The 18,844-nt window shown below is 38.0% G+C and overlaps 2 protein-coding genes across 4 annotated transcripts in view; one reads left to right on the top strand and one right to left on the bottom strand.

Annotated features, from left to right (window-relative positions):
- The window catches only part of c12.2 (von Willebrand factor A domain-containing protein c12.2), a 99,044-nt gene extending 90,376 nt beyond the window's left edge, over positions 1–8,668 (bottom strand). The window contains exons 1-7 of one of the 2 annotated variants that reach the window (XR_016197454.1): positions 8,378–8,656; positions 7,848–8,275; positions 7,467–7,787; positions 6,838–7,406; positions 1,908–4,031; positions 1,423–1,857; positions 1,187–1,351 (exon numbers count right to left, since the gene is read on the bottom strand). Coding sequence is in view for 1 of the 2 variants with exons in the window: in XM_018107264.3 (XP_017962753.1) it covers positions 1,252–1,351; positions 1,423–1,857; positions 1,908–4,031; positions 6,838–7,406; positions 7,467–7,787; positions 7,848–8,275; positions 8,378–8,567 (4,167 nt within the window). In the remaining variant the exon portion in view is untranslated. Of the gene's footprint in view, positions 1–1,173; positions 1,352–1,422; positions 1,858–1,907; positions 4,032–6,837; positions 7,407–7,466; positions 7,788–7,847; positions 8,276–8,377 lie in introns of those variants that run through there. The other variant, XM_018107264.3, reaches the window with a different exon arrangement.
- Positions 8,669–15,663: 6,995 nt separating this feature from the next.
- On the top strand, positions 15,664–18,212 carry LOC108657939 (nucleoside hydrolase). 2 transcript variants are annotated; one of them, XM_089264673.1, is made up of 4 exons: positions 15,664–15,856; positions 15,923–16,137; positions 17,242–17,688; positions 17,751–18,212. In XM_089264673.1, exons 2-4 carry the CDS (start codon positions 15,928–15,930, stop codon positions 18,105–18,107), a joined length of 1,014 nt encoding a protein of 337 aa, XP_089120799.1. In that variant the 5' UTR covers positions 15,664–15,856; positions 15,923–15,927; the 3' UTR covers positions 18,108–18,212. The 2 variants fall into 2 exon arrangements, with proteins under 2 accessions (XP_089120799.1, XP_017966088.1); XM_018110599.3 differs by lacking the exon at positions 15,664–15,856 and having other exon boundaries at positions 15,881–16,137.
- The last annotated feature ends 632 nt before the right edge of the window (positions 18,213–18,844 follow it).

The following is an 18,844-nucleotide window of genomic DNA, read 5'->3' on the forward strand; positions in this document are numbered from 1 at the left end:
TGGATACCACGCCCCCTTCGTCCCCAATTTGTAAAAAACGTATTTCAAGTACTAGAGACTGCTTTGGAATGTACACACATTTTGACCATATGATTACGCCCTGAAAATTTCATTAAAATTGTATGTTTACAAAAGAAGATATTCACCAACTAAATTCTAATACTATTGCCCACACTGCAGCCGAGCCCAAGCGCAGTCGCTGCTTACTGCGCAGTTAGCAGAGCACGAGCGCGTGAGGGTGGATGCATATGTATGTATGTGTGCGTGCGTAAAAGAAGTGCAAAATGATAAGAATATCAGCTTGAAGGGTTCAGGGTATCTCCTAGTCGAGCAGTTTCGACTAGAGACTTCTTGTCAATTTTTGTTTCTGATGTTTCATTAATCAGAACAATGCTGTTATGCTGATGCCTATGCTGACTTGTCGCCAAGATGATAATCCTGGTGAATCTGGCTGATTGAGTTGAGGTCGATTTAGTGCTTAGTTCGAACACTTCGACAATATAAGATTCTCCGAATGAATCCACCGTTTTTTTTTTTTTTTTTTTTTAAGATGGTCGTTGACCACGTCTATGGGTTGATTTGGAAATAGTGTTCGCCAAGTGATTTCTAAAAGATTCCCCTTCCGATCACGTCGGGGTCACCAAAATGTTGAATATCTTTTAGACCTTGGTTCAAAACCAAGACTAGATACTTGTATTTGTGTTTGATTGTAAGCCTCTAGTACAGGACCAGTGACTACGGGCGTCGCGACAAGTACTTGAACCAGTTGTACAACGAAGATGAGTATTAAATAATGAATTACTAGACTTGTTGCTCTATTTTCAAGTGCTATTTTCGTACTACTTTATTGTATGAACACTACTTACATATATACATGCAATCCATCTACAATAGGATTTATGAAGCAAATAAGTTATCAGATGGCACTGTATGCATACGCAGAAAAGAAGCGAAGAATTATTGATCACTCTTACTGGTTTTAAAAGATGCGCAAATCTAAAAGACCAATTTTTCATAGATAAATTACTCTTTTCTACATCGCCAGGCTATTCTGCTACAGCATTAAGCGCTGTTAATAGCATACCTCCCACACGAGTTATCCTGAGATTCGTCGAGTCTATACGTTCTTTTCACTTATACTTAGACTTACTAGAGACAAAACATGATTCAATATTTTATTATCGACGCATACGCTCTAACAATTACAATTAATAATGAATTATTCTTGTGCAAATCAAAGCATTCATCTATTTAGAGAATGGAGGATGCAAAAATTTGCTGTAGTATTTGTGGCAATTTGGTGAGGTCCAAACATACATAGCTCTGTCCCACAGGCATTTCATTTCTAATTCTAGAAGAAGAAATAATAAAACAAGTGGATAATACGCTAATTTATATATCATTTATATGATAAAAACTTACTTCTTGGCCTCTTCTGCGAAACTTCCAATAAAAATAACATATCCCTTAACCTTAGGTTGACTGCCACTAAGAGCTTCAGCTAAATCTTTGGACGAAATAGCGTAACGTGCGAGATTGGCATCACTAAGAAGAACGACAATACCATTGTCATAATCAACTTCTGCTCCCAGAGTGGAACAAGCTTCTCGTGCCGCTTTTACGGTGCTATCCCCGGCCCAACAAAATTGGGAATGAGCATGCATCATACGTATTATTTCAAAGCGCTCCTTTTCGTTTTTAGGGCAGTTGCCCACATTGACAAAAGGAATCTCCCAGCCTTCACCACTATGTCCAACAATATCGAACACAATTTTTTTCTCGTAACCCTCGAAAGCTTCCATAACCATAACTACGGCTTCCAATTGGCGGTCTAGCCGTCCATCATAGCCATTGAATCTTAGAAAGCGTATTAAATAAAAGGTAAAACTGTTGAAATGATATAATACCTGTACATCGATCCTGAGACATCAACTACAAGTTTAAGCCGATTAGGTTTTTCATGGATGTTATTCGACCAGGGATCCGCATCGATACGCCGCCTGTAAATATTTTTCTCTCCTGCGATACCTTCAATAAGACGAGTGTCATCGACGTCACCGTGACTTTGGTACTTCTGCCATTGGCGTTCATTATCTTTAGTCTGCATAGCCTCTAAAATGCTTCTCAACTGTTGTACTTGTTTTCGGTTGGCTTTACTGAACTGAGCATACAAACTATAGTCGTGAGCAGACATTTTTATCTCTTTTAATTTTTCTTCATATGCTTTTCGGTTCATTTCGCGTGCGGCTCTCTTTATTTCTTGTGGAATATTAGCTTTTTCCTCGTCACTCAATTGATGCACAGTATGACCCTTGTCAAGACGAAACGGCCCACCTTTGCCACCAAGTCCTGCTGTATCACGTCCACCGCTACCTCCGGCCCATGTGTTGCCACCTACATGGGGCTCATTTTTAGGATCTAGTTTGCCGACTTTAGGACCTGACACATCCAATCCGCTGTGGCGTTCGATACTTAATTTAATCTGCTGTTTTTTACGAAAATTTTGCATTTCATTTCTTTCATATACATTGATTGACAGACCATGCTTAGCTAGAACTTCGGTGATTTGTTCCAAAGTCTCCGGATGGTACCGATCAAAATCAAATACATTCCTTGCCACTTCAGACATATCTTCCTCAGGATAACGCTCCAAATGTTTAACAATGCTAATGACTTCCCTCGTAGAGTACGGATAATTAAGTAGCCCCTCGTCCGCCATACTGCGAAGCTCACCAAATGCATTTACAATCTTTGTGAGAGTTTTAATAGGTAGCGATGGTCCATACCGCTGTAGGAGGTATATTTCCGATTCCGGTGTAGGATTCTCGATGGCATGGCAACTGAAAACGTCGCCTACGGCCGCGAAGAAATTGTTGCCTAGAAAAGGGTACCCTGGCCGGTTTGCCAGCACAATAACTCGGAAGTCTGCGTGTGTTTCGATTGAATTTGGATCTTTTGCACAAGCCCCAAACGGGACAATAATACGACCATCTGAAAGCACCATCTCGCCGCGCTCAATTAAAGTGCGAAGAATGCAGGAAACATTCACTGGTGCTTTGTCCGCCTCATCTATAACGAGCACATAGCCAAACTTTGCTGCTTTTACCAGGGCACTATCTTGAAAGACCACTTTCCCATCGATTAGCGTTGATTGTACTGTCAGACTATGCACAGTTGTATCCCTATGTAGCTGTAAATACTCACGGGGACGGCGCATGAGCTCAAGTAAACGATCTACGAGTTTGTTTTTGCCCACGCCCTGATTACCCACTAAAAGCAAATGTTCACCGATGAGGAAGTCCTGAAGAAGGCGTTCAAGCATCATTACGTGATGTGGCATATCATAAAATAATGTGCTGGGCACTTTTGATTGCTGATCCAGTGATATCTCTAACAGCTCCATTTCTGTTTCTCCAATTCGTAGTTTATTGTTCACTACACTTATTAACCGTCTGTCTTCATTATTGCACCGTCTTGTATTTCTATATTTTTCAATTCCTGTCTTCATCATTGCCTCTTCTAAAACTGTACGAGAAAGTGAGGGCATAAATTTTATCAGAAATGTATGTTGCAAAATATCATAAATGTCGTTCAGATTGCTTGAAGGATATGCTCTTAAGCGTCTACCAATTTTTACCAATCGTCGTGTTGATAACGTCTCAGCTAGGCCATAAAGTAATGGATTTTTTGAGTTTCGTAATACTTGTGCGAGCATCATTAGCTTTTTCATATTAGGATGCAATTCGCCGCACAATTGAAATATCAGTTCTTGCTCTTCATTCTGTTGCAGTGGCCGTAGCTCCTGATAGAGGAACATTCCTAACAATTGTGGTGTCAGCCAGTTAAATTGAGCACTGTTCGACTTCAAAGGCTCGCCCAATGCAATAATGCGAAAACTATCCGGTATAGGTAGCACATTACGCTCAGATAGCTGACTTTTGCTAAATCCATTTTGCAGAAGCGCATGATAGCGATCCTGACGAAGTAATCTTGTGCCATCACATAATTGTACTTCTCGATCCTGAATCAATCTAGAGACGACGAGATAAACACAAATTATTATAATATAATATTAAGTTGCAAAAAAAAAAAAAAAACTAAAATATATATAATCGCGTGTATTTCATTGAAACTTAATGCAAGTATCCCGTAATTTTTGCTTAAAAATTGAGCTATACAGAAATTCAGAAGCTAAGCTAATACTGTAAAGTTTTTCCCGATTTGCCACGCCCCTACTGGGCCTAAACACCTAATTTTTAAAAAGTTCTTAGAACTGGATAACGGTAACGTAACTGCAAAATTTGAATGCTAAAAAAGCATAAATTATATTACGCCACTAAATCGGTGTACCATTTTTTGGGTCATCAGAGGAGGTCTCCAGAAACTAAGCTATACAGAAATTCAGAAGCTAGTACTGTAGAAAATTCAGTTTTTCCCGATTTTCCACGCCCCTACTGGGCCTAAACACCTCATTTTTGATCAGTTCTTAGAACTGGATAACGGTAACGTAACTGCAAAATTTGAGTGCCTACTAAAAAAGCAAAAATTATAAGGTATTTTCCTGTAAGCCACACCACTAAATAGGTGTAACCATTTTTTGGGTCATCAGAGGAGATTACCAGAAACTCAACTATCCAAATATGAAGCTTCTAGCTCTTAAACTGTGGGAGATAAACATTTTTTGGCTTGCCACGTTACCTGTGGGTGGAGATATATATAGTTTTTTGGACTTGGGTGGTCAACCCGAGTATATATACCCAATTTCAGATCTCTAGCACCAATGAAGCCCAAAATATAGCAGAAGTTTAATGCTTAATGTATCTTCAGATCCGATTTACCACGCTCCTAGTAGACGTAGACATACAGTCGGTAAAATAAGTTTAGGTACACTCCTTAAATAAACATTTATTGGTAAAAAATATCTTTTAACTTATCTGAAAATGTATGAAATAGGATTTGTTTGCTTCATGCATGGCTTTTTCATGCACCACGTAGACCAAAAAAGTTTAGGTACACTTCGTCTGACCCATTTAGTTAAATTTAATTTTCACATTTCAAACGGTAAATTTCATTTTTATACCCTGAACCCATTGAAAATGGGAAATCAGGCTATAATGGTTTTGTTGAAATGTATGTAACAGGCAGAAGGAAGCGCGGCAGACCCCACAAAGGGGTCAGGGCAAATAGCTGAGTCGATTTAGCCCTGTCCGTCGGTCTGTCTGTTCATATGTCCGTATGTTTGAACGCGTGGATTTCCGAAGATGTAAGAGCTAGAGACTTCAAATTTTTTTTTTAAATGTCCGTACGTAACGCGCGCATATCGAGTTTGTCACTAAAAATCGATCCCTCATCCCGTTATTTTGTTATCGATAAAAAACATTATCGAAAATCAGTTATAAAATTATATCGCCTACATCATTAAAGCTAGTCTCCAAATTTTAAATATACATATATTAAGACACACACACACACATATATATATATGTGTGTCTGTGTGCGTGTGTTTTCAGTTAATTTGACCACGCCTACCCGAATATACCATATATGGGAACTAAGCGTATACGTGATTTCGAATGAAATTTTAATTTTTATACTCATTCACGAAAGTGAATTAGTATATTGGTTTTGTGCAATGTCTGTCTTGTCCGTCCCTCTGTCTGTATGTTTGTCTGTCTGTCCGTATGAACGCCTTTGAAGCTAGAGACATGCAATTCACATGTCATAATATACTCAAACTGTACTCATTTTATGCCCAAATGACTGATTCATAAAGGCCCATATGACAGTCACTTTACAATTTACAAACTATTATATCGAGAGACAATTATCTTCTCATCCCATACATACATACACATATGCAAATGAATGTATGTTGTGCTCACTTCACAAGTCCAACCAACGGCAAATTTTGGGCCTTACAATCGCGTACTCAAGCACACAAATACTCATACACTTAGCGAGGGACTGAAATTGTACATTGGAACATTTTGTATAAGATTTCTGTATACCCTTCACTCAAGAAGAGGATCGTCGCGAAAAAATTTCAATTTCTGTGCGCTGCTGATTTGGATGATTTGAGTGAGAGAGAGAGAGAGAGAGAGAGAGAGAGAGAGAGAGAGAAGAGGAGTGAGAGAGAGTAGGACACATAGCGCACAGAACGGGACCATTTTATTAGCACGCTCGCAGCGCACTGGCTTTGTCGTGCTGTATTTTCACTGAGCGACCTTCAAGAGACCGGGCCGAGCAAATACGAGGTTGGACAGTCTCTTATACATATTTTATCGGCGTTGAAAAAGTTTGTTTTACGTCTCGTCAATGTGTTCTTTGGTCAGTGACAGACCGAGGGAAAAATTTGAAGTCTCTAGCTGTTATCGCTTCTGAGAGCGGCGCGTTCAAACATACGGACAGAGGCACAGCTCATCGCCCTAATTAAGAATATATATACGTTATGGGGTCTGCCATTTCCGAAAATGCATTTTTCGATTTGCCAAGCCCCTAGTGCGCGGATCGGAAAAATTTTATCACTTTATAATACTGTTTTAGAATTGTAACTCTAAAGAATTTCAATATTTTATTTGCTGGCTGGTCTCCAATATTTATATTTTATGTTCAAGACTGCGAACGCGGTCCTAATATCCAGAACATTTTTATTTCCTGAATCTAATGAATATGGGAAATCTGTGTATATTGGTTGCGTTAAAAGTATGGAAGCTGAGTCGATTTAGCCCTGTCCGTCTGTCTGTCCATCCGCTCGTCCGTATGTATGATATCTACTTTGTGGGCCTGCCAGACCTCCTTCTGCTATTATTCTTTAGGCAATGTTTCGTTAATATCTACCTTTGCAGAACTGGAACTGTGCTTCTATGAAGTCTTTGAATGCCATTTAGTATTGCCACTGATCCAGTTTTTGCTGCTCTGATCAATGGAGAATCACGCCAAATTGTGTCTCCTACTTCATTTGTAACGCGCTGTTGAATAAGATCCCGAGACGTCATGTCTTCATAAAGCATCATTGGTTCAGGGATTTGGTTAACTATGCGTAACAGCTCGGTTATTAATGTTGTTTTTCCAACACCTTTGTCGCCTAATAAACAAACGTCTCCAACTACATAGGATTGTAGCAAAGTAGCAAGTACTTGGCGCTGATGCGGCAAATCGACAAATTTTCCGTTTAATTTTGTAGGTGATCTACATGGCATGCTTATTAGTACATCGTCCAGATGCACATCAACAACCGAATCTTTAGCACAACTACTTATACGTTGTACATTTTGGGTGCGAATACGGCCAAACGACATACTTGTAAACATTTCTTCGACTCGTTTTTGCTGTTCTAGCATTAGTATAGAATTGTAGGGATAGAGAGATACCAAGACGTCATACACGGTAAGCTGCGGATTATTTTCCTAAAAGGGGATTTCAACTACTTAACTACTTATTTGAGATTATTTCAGATTATACTATACCATCATTTGAACGCCTTGGCGTAGATTATGCAATGGGAAATCTGGCAGTTTAAGTTCTTCGCTAGTTGCTTGAAGGGTAAATGCACATTTAAGCAACTGTTTTAGTGCTGAGGACGGCACACAAGTCGATAATTTCAGTAGATTCTCGTACTGCTCTTCAAAGGTACATGATATTATGCTTCGCGACTGAAAGCGTGATCTTAGTGGTGGATCTAGTGGTGTGCCCTTATATTTCTGTGTGGGAAGTCCTATTGCCACTACTCGAAAGTCTTCTGAAACACGAAGTAAGCCCCAGTCTTCCAGCTGTTGTTGACTATGTGTCTAAAATTTTAGACGGCATTTATTGTTTCATATTATTTTAAAAAATTCTGAAAAGCACACCTTTAGCAACTTATCGTAACGATTCGATGCCATAAGAAATTGGCCACTTTCCAGATGCATTTCACGATTTTCGAGGAGATTGTTTAGTACCGGCAATACATTCCGTTCGGCATGCTCAACGCCATCTAGTATCAGCACTCGTCCATGCAAGGCAGCGCGAACTGCTGCCTGATCATGGTATTGGGCAGACTTGCCGTTGATCTCCCGACGTTGCTTAATATCGCTTTCGGTGGTGTCGCGACTTAGAGCAATATATTCAAATTCACGTTCCATAATTTCTAGAAATTGCATGACAAGTCGTCGACTCTCTGGTCCTGGTCTACCCAAGAGAAACATGTCTTGTTGCAAGGAATCTTTTTGTAACATCCAACGAAGGTGTTGAAGTGTTGTCTGATCCAATTTAACTGTCCCATCTTTTCCATAAGTTACTATAAGTTTACTTATCGAGAATGAGATAGAATTATATATTGAATCAAACTTTGATCTATTAATGAGTACATTATATGAATATACATATATAAAAGTCTTACCATACTTGCGTGGCACCAAATGCCCTTCCTTGGGCTTTGTTAAACGTACGTGTACATCGCCAATGGTTATTAACCTGCTATCTGATGCTTTTCTTATGTTCATTTCCATTCCATAAGTTTGACTCCAGGCAGTGTTCTGAAACCCATGACGCAATAGATAGCTGCCACGTGCATATAGATTCGATACCATCGTGATTTAAGAGAAAAAGGGTTTGAGCTCGGAAGAGTAAAATCGTAGGTCGTTTAAGGAAAGGAAACATTCAATTTGGCAAACTAAAGTGAAAAATTATTAGTAATTAGTTTTCAATTTGACGATGCCTAAATAGTATTTTGATTTTCCTAATGACTTTCTACTTTCATAATATATGTATGTAGGTTTAGTCAATATACATATGTATGTACATAAATAAACACATGCAGGATAAGTGAAGCAACTATGTATAAAAAAATATTCAATACTATTATTAATTTATTAATAAATCGAAGTAATTAGAATATCAGGATAAGTGAAGCAACTATACAAAAAATTTTCAATACTATTATTAATTTATTAATAAATCGAAGTAATTAGAATATCAGCAGAACTTCGAGATAAAAAAATGTAGTTTCTGTTAATCGATATCGATATCAATATCGTATTTTCAGACGCAAACCTCTAACACTAACAAGAGAAAACATAGACCGGACATAATGAACAAATTTTGCTAAAGCAGAAAATTTTAAGTTTTAAGTTGGCGGACCACTATACTTCGTATTTGCTCGGCTCGGTCGCTGGAGGTGAGTGAAAATACTGCACAACAAAAACTGTGCGCTGCTAGTAGAGCTGGAGAACCATCAATAGAAACGATACTCGATGGTTTTCCCAACGATGGTTTAAACCATCGATATTATCGATGGCTCCATCGAAACTTCTTGCTTTATTAAATTCATAGACATACATATGTTTATTGCAAATTAAATACATATTCACATACTATGTATACTAAAGTTTAACAAAGCCGGTACATTTAGTCCAGTCTTCTTGAAAATACACAATAAAGTGTTTCTATCAGTTGTTTAATAAAAAGAAATATAAAACATATCAAAAATTAAGAGATCCATTCACTTTCAAATCCTACTACATATAATCACTGACCAAACAACACATAGACTAGACATGTAGAGCAACGTTTTTCCACGCCCCAAAATCTGTCTAGCAGGGCCCGGCCAACTTCGTATTCGCTCGGCTTGGTATTGGCCGGCTCGGGTAATGAAAGATAGCATGACGAAATCAGTGCGCTCTAAGCACGCAAACGAAATGGTCATGTATGCGCTTTTCGTTTTTTGTCTTACTCTCCCTCTCTTTCTAATTCTCTCTCTCTCTCTCTCTCTCTCTCTCTCTCTCTCTCTCTCTCTCTCTCTCTCTCTCTCTCTCTCTCTCTCTCTCTCTCTCTCTCTCTCTCTCTGTGGGCTCTCAAATCATGAAGCTCAGCAGCGCACAAAAATTGAAATTTCTTCGCGACGGTCCCAGCTCTTTTCTTTTGATACCGAAATCTTAAAATCGTTTGCGACATTCATGCAAACAAAATGTTAGCGTTTCGATATATATTTATGGGAAGGGTATGAATGCGTTGAGGCGCATAAAGAATATGATCTCGCGACAGGCATGCACACACACACACTTGTAGTCCCTTGCTACATGTATGAGCATTTGTGACCTGCGTGCGTTACTCTTGCTGCTTGTAGCAATTTTAAAGCCCAGCAATTGCATTTTTGTCGGTCTTACGGACTGTCATAACCACTTTACACAGATGTACTATGTATGAACATACATATATACATAAGTACACTTATATATTATTATTGCTAACCATGTTTATAAATGTGTTTATATCTGTTAATTATTATATATAATTAAAATTATTGTATACACATTTTCAACCGAAAAAATTATCGTAAAACACTACTAACTAATAAATTGCTTTGCAATATATGAAATACACATATTATATTATACATATTATACTCAAGCTTTACTCATTATTGTCAAAAATTTCTAATTAAGTCAAAATGGCCCATTTGATAGTCACCCTACGATTCAAATCATACAAAATTTATAAACTACTAAATCCAGAGACAATTAGCTTGCCATCCCATACAAGCATACACATATGTATGTACACAAATGTATGTATGCATGTGCTCACTTCACAAGCTTAGCGGCAATCATATTCCAATCCAACGCAAATATATTAAATTTCTACTCATGTGCATATATATGGGTCGGATTGGAAGCAATATGCCTGGCGCCCACCAAATACTGAGCTCCAAGATCAGCACCTAAAACCAAATATGAGCTATGGCAGTGGCTGTTGCATGGTTGGGCCTGCAAGTCGGGCTTGGGAGTTGGATACTTAGTTTTCATTGATGGTAATATGAACAATAACATGTACCTATCCTTTTTGAAGAAGAATTTGCACCACAATGCAGAAAAACTAGGCCTAGAAGGGCGATCCCGATTGCATCAGGCAAATGACCAAAACAATAAACCGGGTATTGACTAGTCCTGGCTGATGTGGAACAGTCCAAATGTGGTAACGTTTTAGAAAATTTGTGGGCAAAATTGGGCGTGGCCATTCGGAAATGGTCAATATTCAATAAAAATGACCTCATCACGGCCCTATTGGAGGATTGGCAAAAAATCTCCAGCGAAATCACCCGAAAATGAGTAAACTCGATGGAATCACGATTCAAAGAGGTGATTAAACAAAAATTAGTTAAAATATTATCCGAATTTATAAATTTTTGGACAATAAAGTCATTGAAAGTGAAGTGCACGAAATAAGCTGTGACATGAAAAAGGGCTGTTTTTTAGTTTTGTTTCTTATTATTTATAATAGAAAAATAACTGAAAGCGTTAATACATAATAAATAACCAATAAATAAGACCTCATTTAAATTTTTTGGATATCTTTACTGGTTTAGCGGGAATACGGTTTCAAATTTTTACTATGCTGCTGCACGAAATAAGGTGTGAGCCACTGTATATATATGATCACTGACCAGAGAACACATAGACTAGACATGTAGAACAAATTTTTCTACACCTCGACACTGTTAAGTTGAGGGACCACTATTCTTCGTATTTGCTCGGCTCGGTCGCTGGAGGTTCAAGCAGTGAAAATGCTGCACGTCAAAAACAGTGCGCTATGAGCGCTCAATCGAAATGGTCACGATTTCGTATGAAGCACAGCTATGTGCCATTTGTCCTACTCTCTCTCTCTCAGTCCCTCTCTCTCGCTCTCTATGGTCGCTGAAATCATCACTCTCAGCCGCGAACAAAAATTTCAATTTTTGTTCGCGACGATCCCAGCTCTTTCCGTTTGTGTGAAGGGTATACCGAAATTTGTAAAGCGTTTGCCACGTTCATACAAAATGCTAGCTTTTTCATAATTATTTCTAAAAAGGGTATGAAAGTGTTGATGCTCATAATGAAAATGTTTTCGCGATGAGCATGCACACACACAGTCTTCGTTGCTACATGTATTATGAGCATTTGTATACCTGTGTGCGAAGCTCTTGCTGCCTGTAGCAATTTTAAAGCCCAGCATTTGCATTTGGTCGATCATGAGAAGTGCTCACATACATACATACATATGTATATATGTACATTTGATTGTGTGTACGCATGCGATGCGATGGATTAGCACTTGTAGAAGCATTTGTTTGCCTATTTGCCTTTACATGTGCGTGTGTGTATGTGCATGTGTGTATGCATGGGACATGAACATTGGCGTGTGCCTACCTCAACTTAGAATTGTCTGAATGATTTTGGGTTCGAAATGAAGAGGCGCGCTTATACATACATACATATGTATGTATTTATGTAAGAAGCTGATTAACTAAAGTGACAAGTGCATATGCCAATTCTTTGTGGCACTGTGACCGGCGAATAACTCATACTGTATGTGTATGTGTGTAGTATAGTTACTGGCGGGTAACTCGCGCTTATATTTAAGCACCTGGATTTAATTTTAATGATCGTGGGTTGGCTATCAGAAGGAATTAAAAAAAAAGTTTAGTACCTTATTAAGCTCAGTATACGAAATGGGATGCGATTTTTGATCCCTTGTGCCTGTTCATATATTAACATACATATACAGGTGCATGCCAATAAAAAAAAATTCTAAAAAGAATTGGCATATGCACTTGTCACTTTAGTTGATCAGCTACTTACATAAATACATACATACATATGTATGTATAAGCGCGCCTCTTCATTTCGAACCCAATATCATTCAGACAATTCTTAGTTGAGGTAGGCAGCCAAAGTTCACGTCCCATGCATACACACAAGCACGCTAAAGTTCACGTCCCATGCATACACACACGCACATGTAATGGCAAATAGGCAAACAAATGCTTCTACAAGTGCTATTCCATAATTGTGACCATCGCATCGCATGCGTACACACAATCAAATGTACATATATACATATAGGGAGAGTGTGTGTGTGCATGCTCATCGCGGAAATATTTTCATTATGAGCATCAACGCTTTCATACCCTTTTTAGAAATTATCATGAAAAATCTAGCATTTTGTATGAACGTGGCAAACGCTTTACAAATTTCGGTATACCCTTCACACAAACGGAAAGAGCTGGGATCGTCGCGAACAAAAATTGAAATTTTTGTTCGCGGCTGAGAGTGATGATTTCAGCGACCATAGAGAGCGAGAGAGAGGGACTGAGAGAGAGAGAGTAGGACAAATGGCACATAGCTGTGCTTCATACGGAATCGTGACCATTTCGATTGAGCGCTCATAGCGCACTGTTTTTGACGTGCAGCATTTTCACTGCTTGAACCTCCAGCGACCGAGCCGAGCAAATACGAAGAATAGTGGTCCCTCAACTTAACAGTGTCGAGGTGTAGAAAAATTTGTTCTACATGTCTAGTCTATGTGTTCTCTGGTCAGTGATATGATATATATATTTATATATTATTGATTTGTTTATTGTTTATTTGTTGTTAATACATATACATATATTGAATTTTATGTTTTATATATTTATCAAATTTATGAAATAATATTGAACAAATTCCTATTTAAATCAATTGTTTTTATGAATTGATGACCTCGGTAGGAAAACACACGATCATTGATACAAATTAAAAAGTACTTAAATAGAAACGCGATTCTGCAATGCAAACCCTAAATTGGTCAACCAATTCTAAGCTGAGGTTCATGTCCCCTGCATACACATATGCACATACACACACCACAGGCATGCAAATGCATCTATAAGTGATCTCCCATAACTGTTAGCTTCACAGCCCATGCGTACATACGATCAAATGCATAGACATATACATACATATGTATGCGAGCGCTCCTCAAGATCGACCAAATTCAAATGCTAGGGCCTAAAATTGCTACAGGCAGCAAGGCCTTCGCACGCACACAGGCATACTAATGGTCATCATTTAGCAAGGACTGTAGTGTGTGTGTGCACGCTCGTCCCGAATTCATATTCTTTATGCGTCTCAACGCTTTCATACCGTTCTCACAAATAATAACGAAAACGCAAATATTTTTTTACAAGCTTGGCGAACGGTTTGAAGAGTTAGGCATACTGTTCACACAGAAGGGAAGACATGGGTTCATGCTGCGAAGACATGCATACATACATATACATACATATTTGAGAGAGCAGAGAATAGAGAGAACGAGAGAGCAAGAACAAAAATGAGTATAGAGATATCGTTTATTCAACTATCTCGGTCGAGCGCATGAAGCGAAATGATTGTGCTTTCGTATATTTTCGTAGCCCGAACCTGAAAGTGAAGTGCCGACGAATACGAAGTTAATTGGGATCTAAGAGACAGTTTTTTCGGTGTTAAAAAAGATTGTACTACATGTCTAGTCTTTGTGTTCTCTGGTCAGTGCTACTACCCTAGTGTGGGAGCACTTAACTTATGTTTCCTTAGGATTCCAAACTCATATTCATACTCATTTTGTAATTAATTCACCAATTTTATTCGATTCTGCCGGATGTTTCTAACAGAAGGTCAGCAGGTCCTTTATTAATGCAGCTTTAACTTGTACTAGAGTTGAATTTGTAGTTGGATATGAAAATTAACTCAGTTAACTGTGCCAATCAATCATTTATTCCGATATATTGGTCATTTTGGCCATATCATTGCTGATTTAAAAGGCTTCCCAGTTCATTCCATTATTTACTTAGTTTTTTTTTTTTTTTTTTTTTAAAGGTAATCAAATTACTGATTAAAATTTTTAAGGTATTTACTATGGAAATTGGCTTTTACATACTGAATTTTTATTATCTTGGATCACTTTGCAGATCTCTGCTGAAGTGCCCGCCAAGCTTCAGCCGGCATAACGTAGCTAAATCTAACAAGTAAGAAGACTCTAGTCGAGACTGCTCGACTAGGAGATACCCTGAACCCTCCAAGCTGATATTCTTATCATTCTGCACTTCTTTTATGCACGCATACATACACATGCATTCACCCTCACGCGCCTGCGCTCTGCTAACTGCGTAGTAAGCAGCTACTGCGCTTGGGCTGCGCTGCAGTGTGGGCAATAGTATGGAAATTTATTTGATGAATAACTTTTTTTGTAGACATGCAATCTTAATGAAATCTTCGGAGCGTAATCATATGGTTAAAATGTGTGTACATTCTAAAGCACAAGTCTCTAGTACTTGTAATACGTTTTTTTGCAAATTGGGGGCGAAGGGGGCGTGGTATCCAAAATCTGTTGATTACAGAATGTTTGTATTCATCATATATATATATATACACAGTAAATCTGAAGTCTCCACATCTAATAGTACTCCGATGAGGCTCAAAAAACAAAATTAATTTTTCGATTATTCTCGATAAAAAAGTTATCGGATGAGTTATCGAAAAAATAAAGCAAACTCGTACTGCGTATGGTATACACGAGTATGCACAAAAAAAATTTCAGCTCTCTAGCTCTTATATCTTCTGAGATCTCGGCGTTCATACGGACGGACGGACGGACGGACAGACGGACAGGGCTATATCGACTCAGCTCATCGTGCTGATCAAGAATATATATACTTTATGGGGTCTGCGATGATTCCTTCTGCCTGTTACATACTTTTACACAAAAACATTATACCCTGATTTCCCATTTTCAATGGGTTCAGGGTATAAAAATATGACGTCACAGTTAACATTAATAGTAACGAAACTGCTCGTGACGCAACCTACTGTGTTTTTTAACACTGCGTGTGCATAACCTAAAGTGTGAGTATGTGTGGGTGTGACATATAATTTAATGCTATCGGCTCATTCAGTGCATAAATTACTTGTCAAGTCGACAAGCCGACGCCGAAGCAAGTCGGGAATTCAGTAAAAATTACCCCTATATCAATAACCTTGGTAGGGCCCTGTAAAATTTAAACACAGTAGCATGCTTTTATCAGAATTGATTATTAGATAATGAGCCAGTAAGTTACCTTTCAACGTTATTCTAAGCAGATATGCATATTTAATATTGTTATTCATGTTTGTAGTTACCATGTTTAATATCAACCAAAGCAAAAAATTAGTTATACTGGACTGTGATGGTGGGAGTGACGATGCTTGGGCACTACTTCTACTCCTTCGCGCCGAGGAATGTGGTATATTACAACTGTTGGCGGTAACCACCAACGGTTGCGGTAACACAACGTGCGAAAATGCTGCACGTAACATGAGACGCATCCTGATAGCTTACTCCAGAGAGGATGTGAGTACATGAAATTATCAAATTGCAAAGATTTCTTTCTTCTATGCGTATAAAAATAAGACTTTTACTCAATTCTTCATCCACCATAATTATAGTCATGCTCTTTATATCCCATATTAAATTGTTTATTGATTATTATTTCTTAACCGACTGGAAATGATTTCTAAAACGGGCGTTTATTACACACACACAGATGCATATAAGCACTCACGCATTAGCCGCAGCGTCGGTTTTTTATTGGAATTTAATTACATAATTGTTAATAATAATAATTGAATCTTCATTTTGAGACTCTAGCTGTAAAGATTGGGATACAGTGGACTAATAATGTCTTCGTACAGCAGCAAATTTTTTCTTTTGAACGAATAAAACATACATACATATGTATATAGCAAGTAAGTAAGCAAGTAGTATTAATATGTTGGCGCGCACTTTGATTGTGCTTTCTGCCTATATACTTGCATATTTTCCCTTTTCTCTATGCCTTCGTACTTATGCGTGTAGTTGTAGCGTTGGTGAGTAATGAGGTTGTATGTGTGTGGTTGTTTTGGTTGGTTTTGGCTCGGGTAATGAAAATATAGTATGACGTAATTAGTGCTCAGCAAGCGCTCAAACGCAACTCTCCCGTTCTTTTATGGTCCTCTCTTCTCTCCCTACGGTCTCTCAGACCATCAAACTCAGAAGAGCACAAAAATTGAAATTTGTTCGTGACGATCTTAGCTCTTTCTTTTTGAAAGAAGGATATATCGAAATCTTAAAGGCTTTTGCTACGCTCATGCTAAACTTTAGCGCTTTGATGATTATTTGTGGGAAGGGTATGAAAAAGTTGATGGGCATAAAAAAGAAGAGTTCACGACGGGCATGCTTACTCACACTTGCAGTCCATTGCCATATGTGTGAGCATTTAGGTGCCTGTGTTCGTAATTCATGTTGCCTGCTCAAATTGTAAAGCCCAAAGGTCGCCACAGACGTATGTACATATATACAGATGTATATTATGATATTATATATTATTTTTATTATATATTATATATTATTTAATATATTTTTATTATACCTAATCATGTTTATAAATGTGTACTAAAAGTTGCTTGTGCTATTTAGGTTCCAATTTATATGGGTGCAGTTGAACCTCTTGCTGGTTATGTTGATGCTGACAGAAAGTTATTCCATGGACGCGATGGATTCGGTGATTGCTTAAATGATGAAAACGCTTCGCATGTGTCTAGCTATGTGCAACCGCAACATGCAGTTGTGGCCATATATAAGTTTTGCAAGGATCGACCTCAACAAATCACTATTATTGCGGTGGGTCCACTAACTAATTTGGCACTTGGCTACACCATGTATGGTGAACACTTTGGACAATGTATCAAAGATATTTACATTATGGGCGGAAACTATCAAGGAGTCGGAAACTCATCACGATCTGCAGAGTTCAATTTCCATTCAGATCCAGAGGCTGCACATGCTGTGTTATTGAAAACCCGATGTCCAATTACTATACTGCCATGGGAACCGTGCACCAAAGAACGCTTCAACATACCTATTGTAGGTAAAAAAATTGCAATAAATTTTCCCTACGATTTGTAATATTAATAAGTTTCCCTTAGGACTGGCGACTGTATGAGCTTGGCAAATATGCTGCTGTTAACAAACACCATGCAATAGATCTACTTAACAAAGTAGAAAACGCACAGTATGAGATCGATAATTGGAGTCCCTGTGATGCTTTGTTAGTAGCTGCATGTCTTTTTGACAAACAGTTTATTAAAAAGTCTAGTACTTGGCACGCTACCGTAGACCTTACAGGTACTCATACTCGAGGCCAAATGGTTCTTGATCATTTAAGAGAGTGTAAAAAGTTTCCAGAGAATGTTCGCATAATTGAATTTGTCGATGATGACTTCTTTAAATATATAGTAGAGTGGGTGGCTGGATTGCGTGCTACTTTAGACATTAATAAATAATAATAATAGAGAACATCTAATGTCAAGAATAGGAAAGCAAAGCCGAATACTTTAATTGAATTGTAGACTATAATGTCGTTGTGAATAAAGTGTTTTGCTTAATCATTTCTGAACTTAATTAACATAACTATTAGGGCAAGATGAATTTAAACATATGCAAACTAAATTAAGAGATCTCCTGAACCCTGATTATATTATTAAAATGCGTATATTTGCCATGCACTGTTCTCTAATATTTAATATACGCATATTAAAATTTTCGGTAACGTTTTTTTATCGATTGTTGGATATAAACTCGATATAAACTTATATATTCTAAGATCGACGCGTTAAAACATATGGAAAGACGGGCGGACGGACAAGGCTAAATCGACTCAGCTCTTCGCCTTGAACAAGAATATATATACTTTGTGGGGTCTGATTCGCCTCCTTCTACATGTTACATACATTTTATCAAAACCATTATATCCTGATTTCCCATTTTCAATGGGTTCAGAATGTAAGAAATTTATATTCGAGATTGCTTGACTACAAGAACCCTTCGGAGCCCGGAACCCTTCGAGCAACTTATAATTCAATAATTATTTGCGCACTCGCACACACACAAACGCACGCATTGGCTGTGTGCTTACTATGGAAATTTAATTATTTAATAACTTTTCTTGTCCATATACTATCTTCATGAAACTTTTAGATTATGATTATAACGTATTCATGCATTTGTCAAATTAAATATC

Source organism: Drosophila navojoa, chromosome X, assembly GCF_054131105.1.
Source record: "Drosophila navojoa isolate 15081-1374.11 chromosome X, UAZ_NAV_1.0, whole genome shotgun sequence".
NCBI classification, from domain to species: domain Eukaryota; kingdom Metazoa; phylum Arthropoda; class Insecta; order Diptera; family Drosophilidae; genus Drosophila; species Drosophila navojoa.

What these genes read in the sequence shown, in the direction of transcription:
- LOC108657939 (XM_018110599.3), top strand. Translation starts at nt 15,913, where the DNA reads ATGTTTGTAGTTACCATGTTTAATATCAACCAAAGCAAAAAATTAGTT. An exon ending in TAGCTTACTCCAGAGAGGAT is followed by an intron (nt 16,138 to 17,241) that starts GTGAGTACATGA and finishes TGTGCTATTTAG; the next exon opens with GTTCCAATTTATATGGGTGC. An exon ending in AACGCTTCAACATACCTATT is followed by an intron (nt 17,689 to 17,750) that starts GTAGGTAAAAAA and finishes AGTTTCCCTTAG; the next exon opens with GACTGGCGACTGTATGAGCT.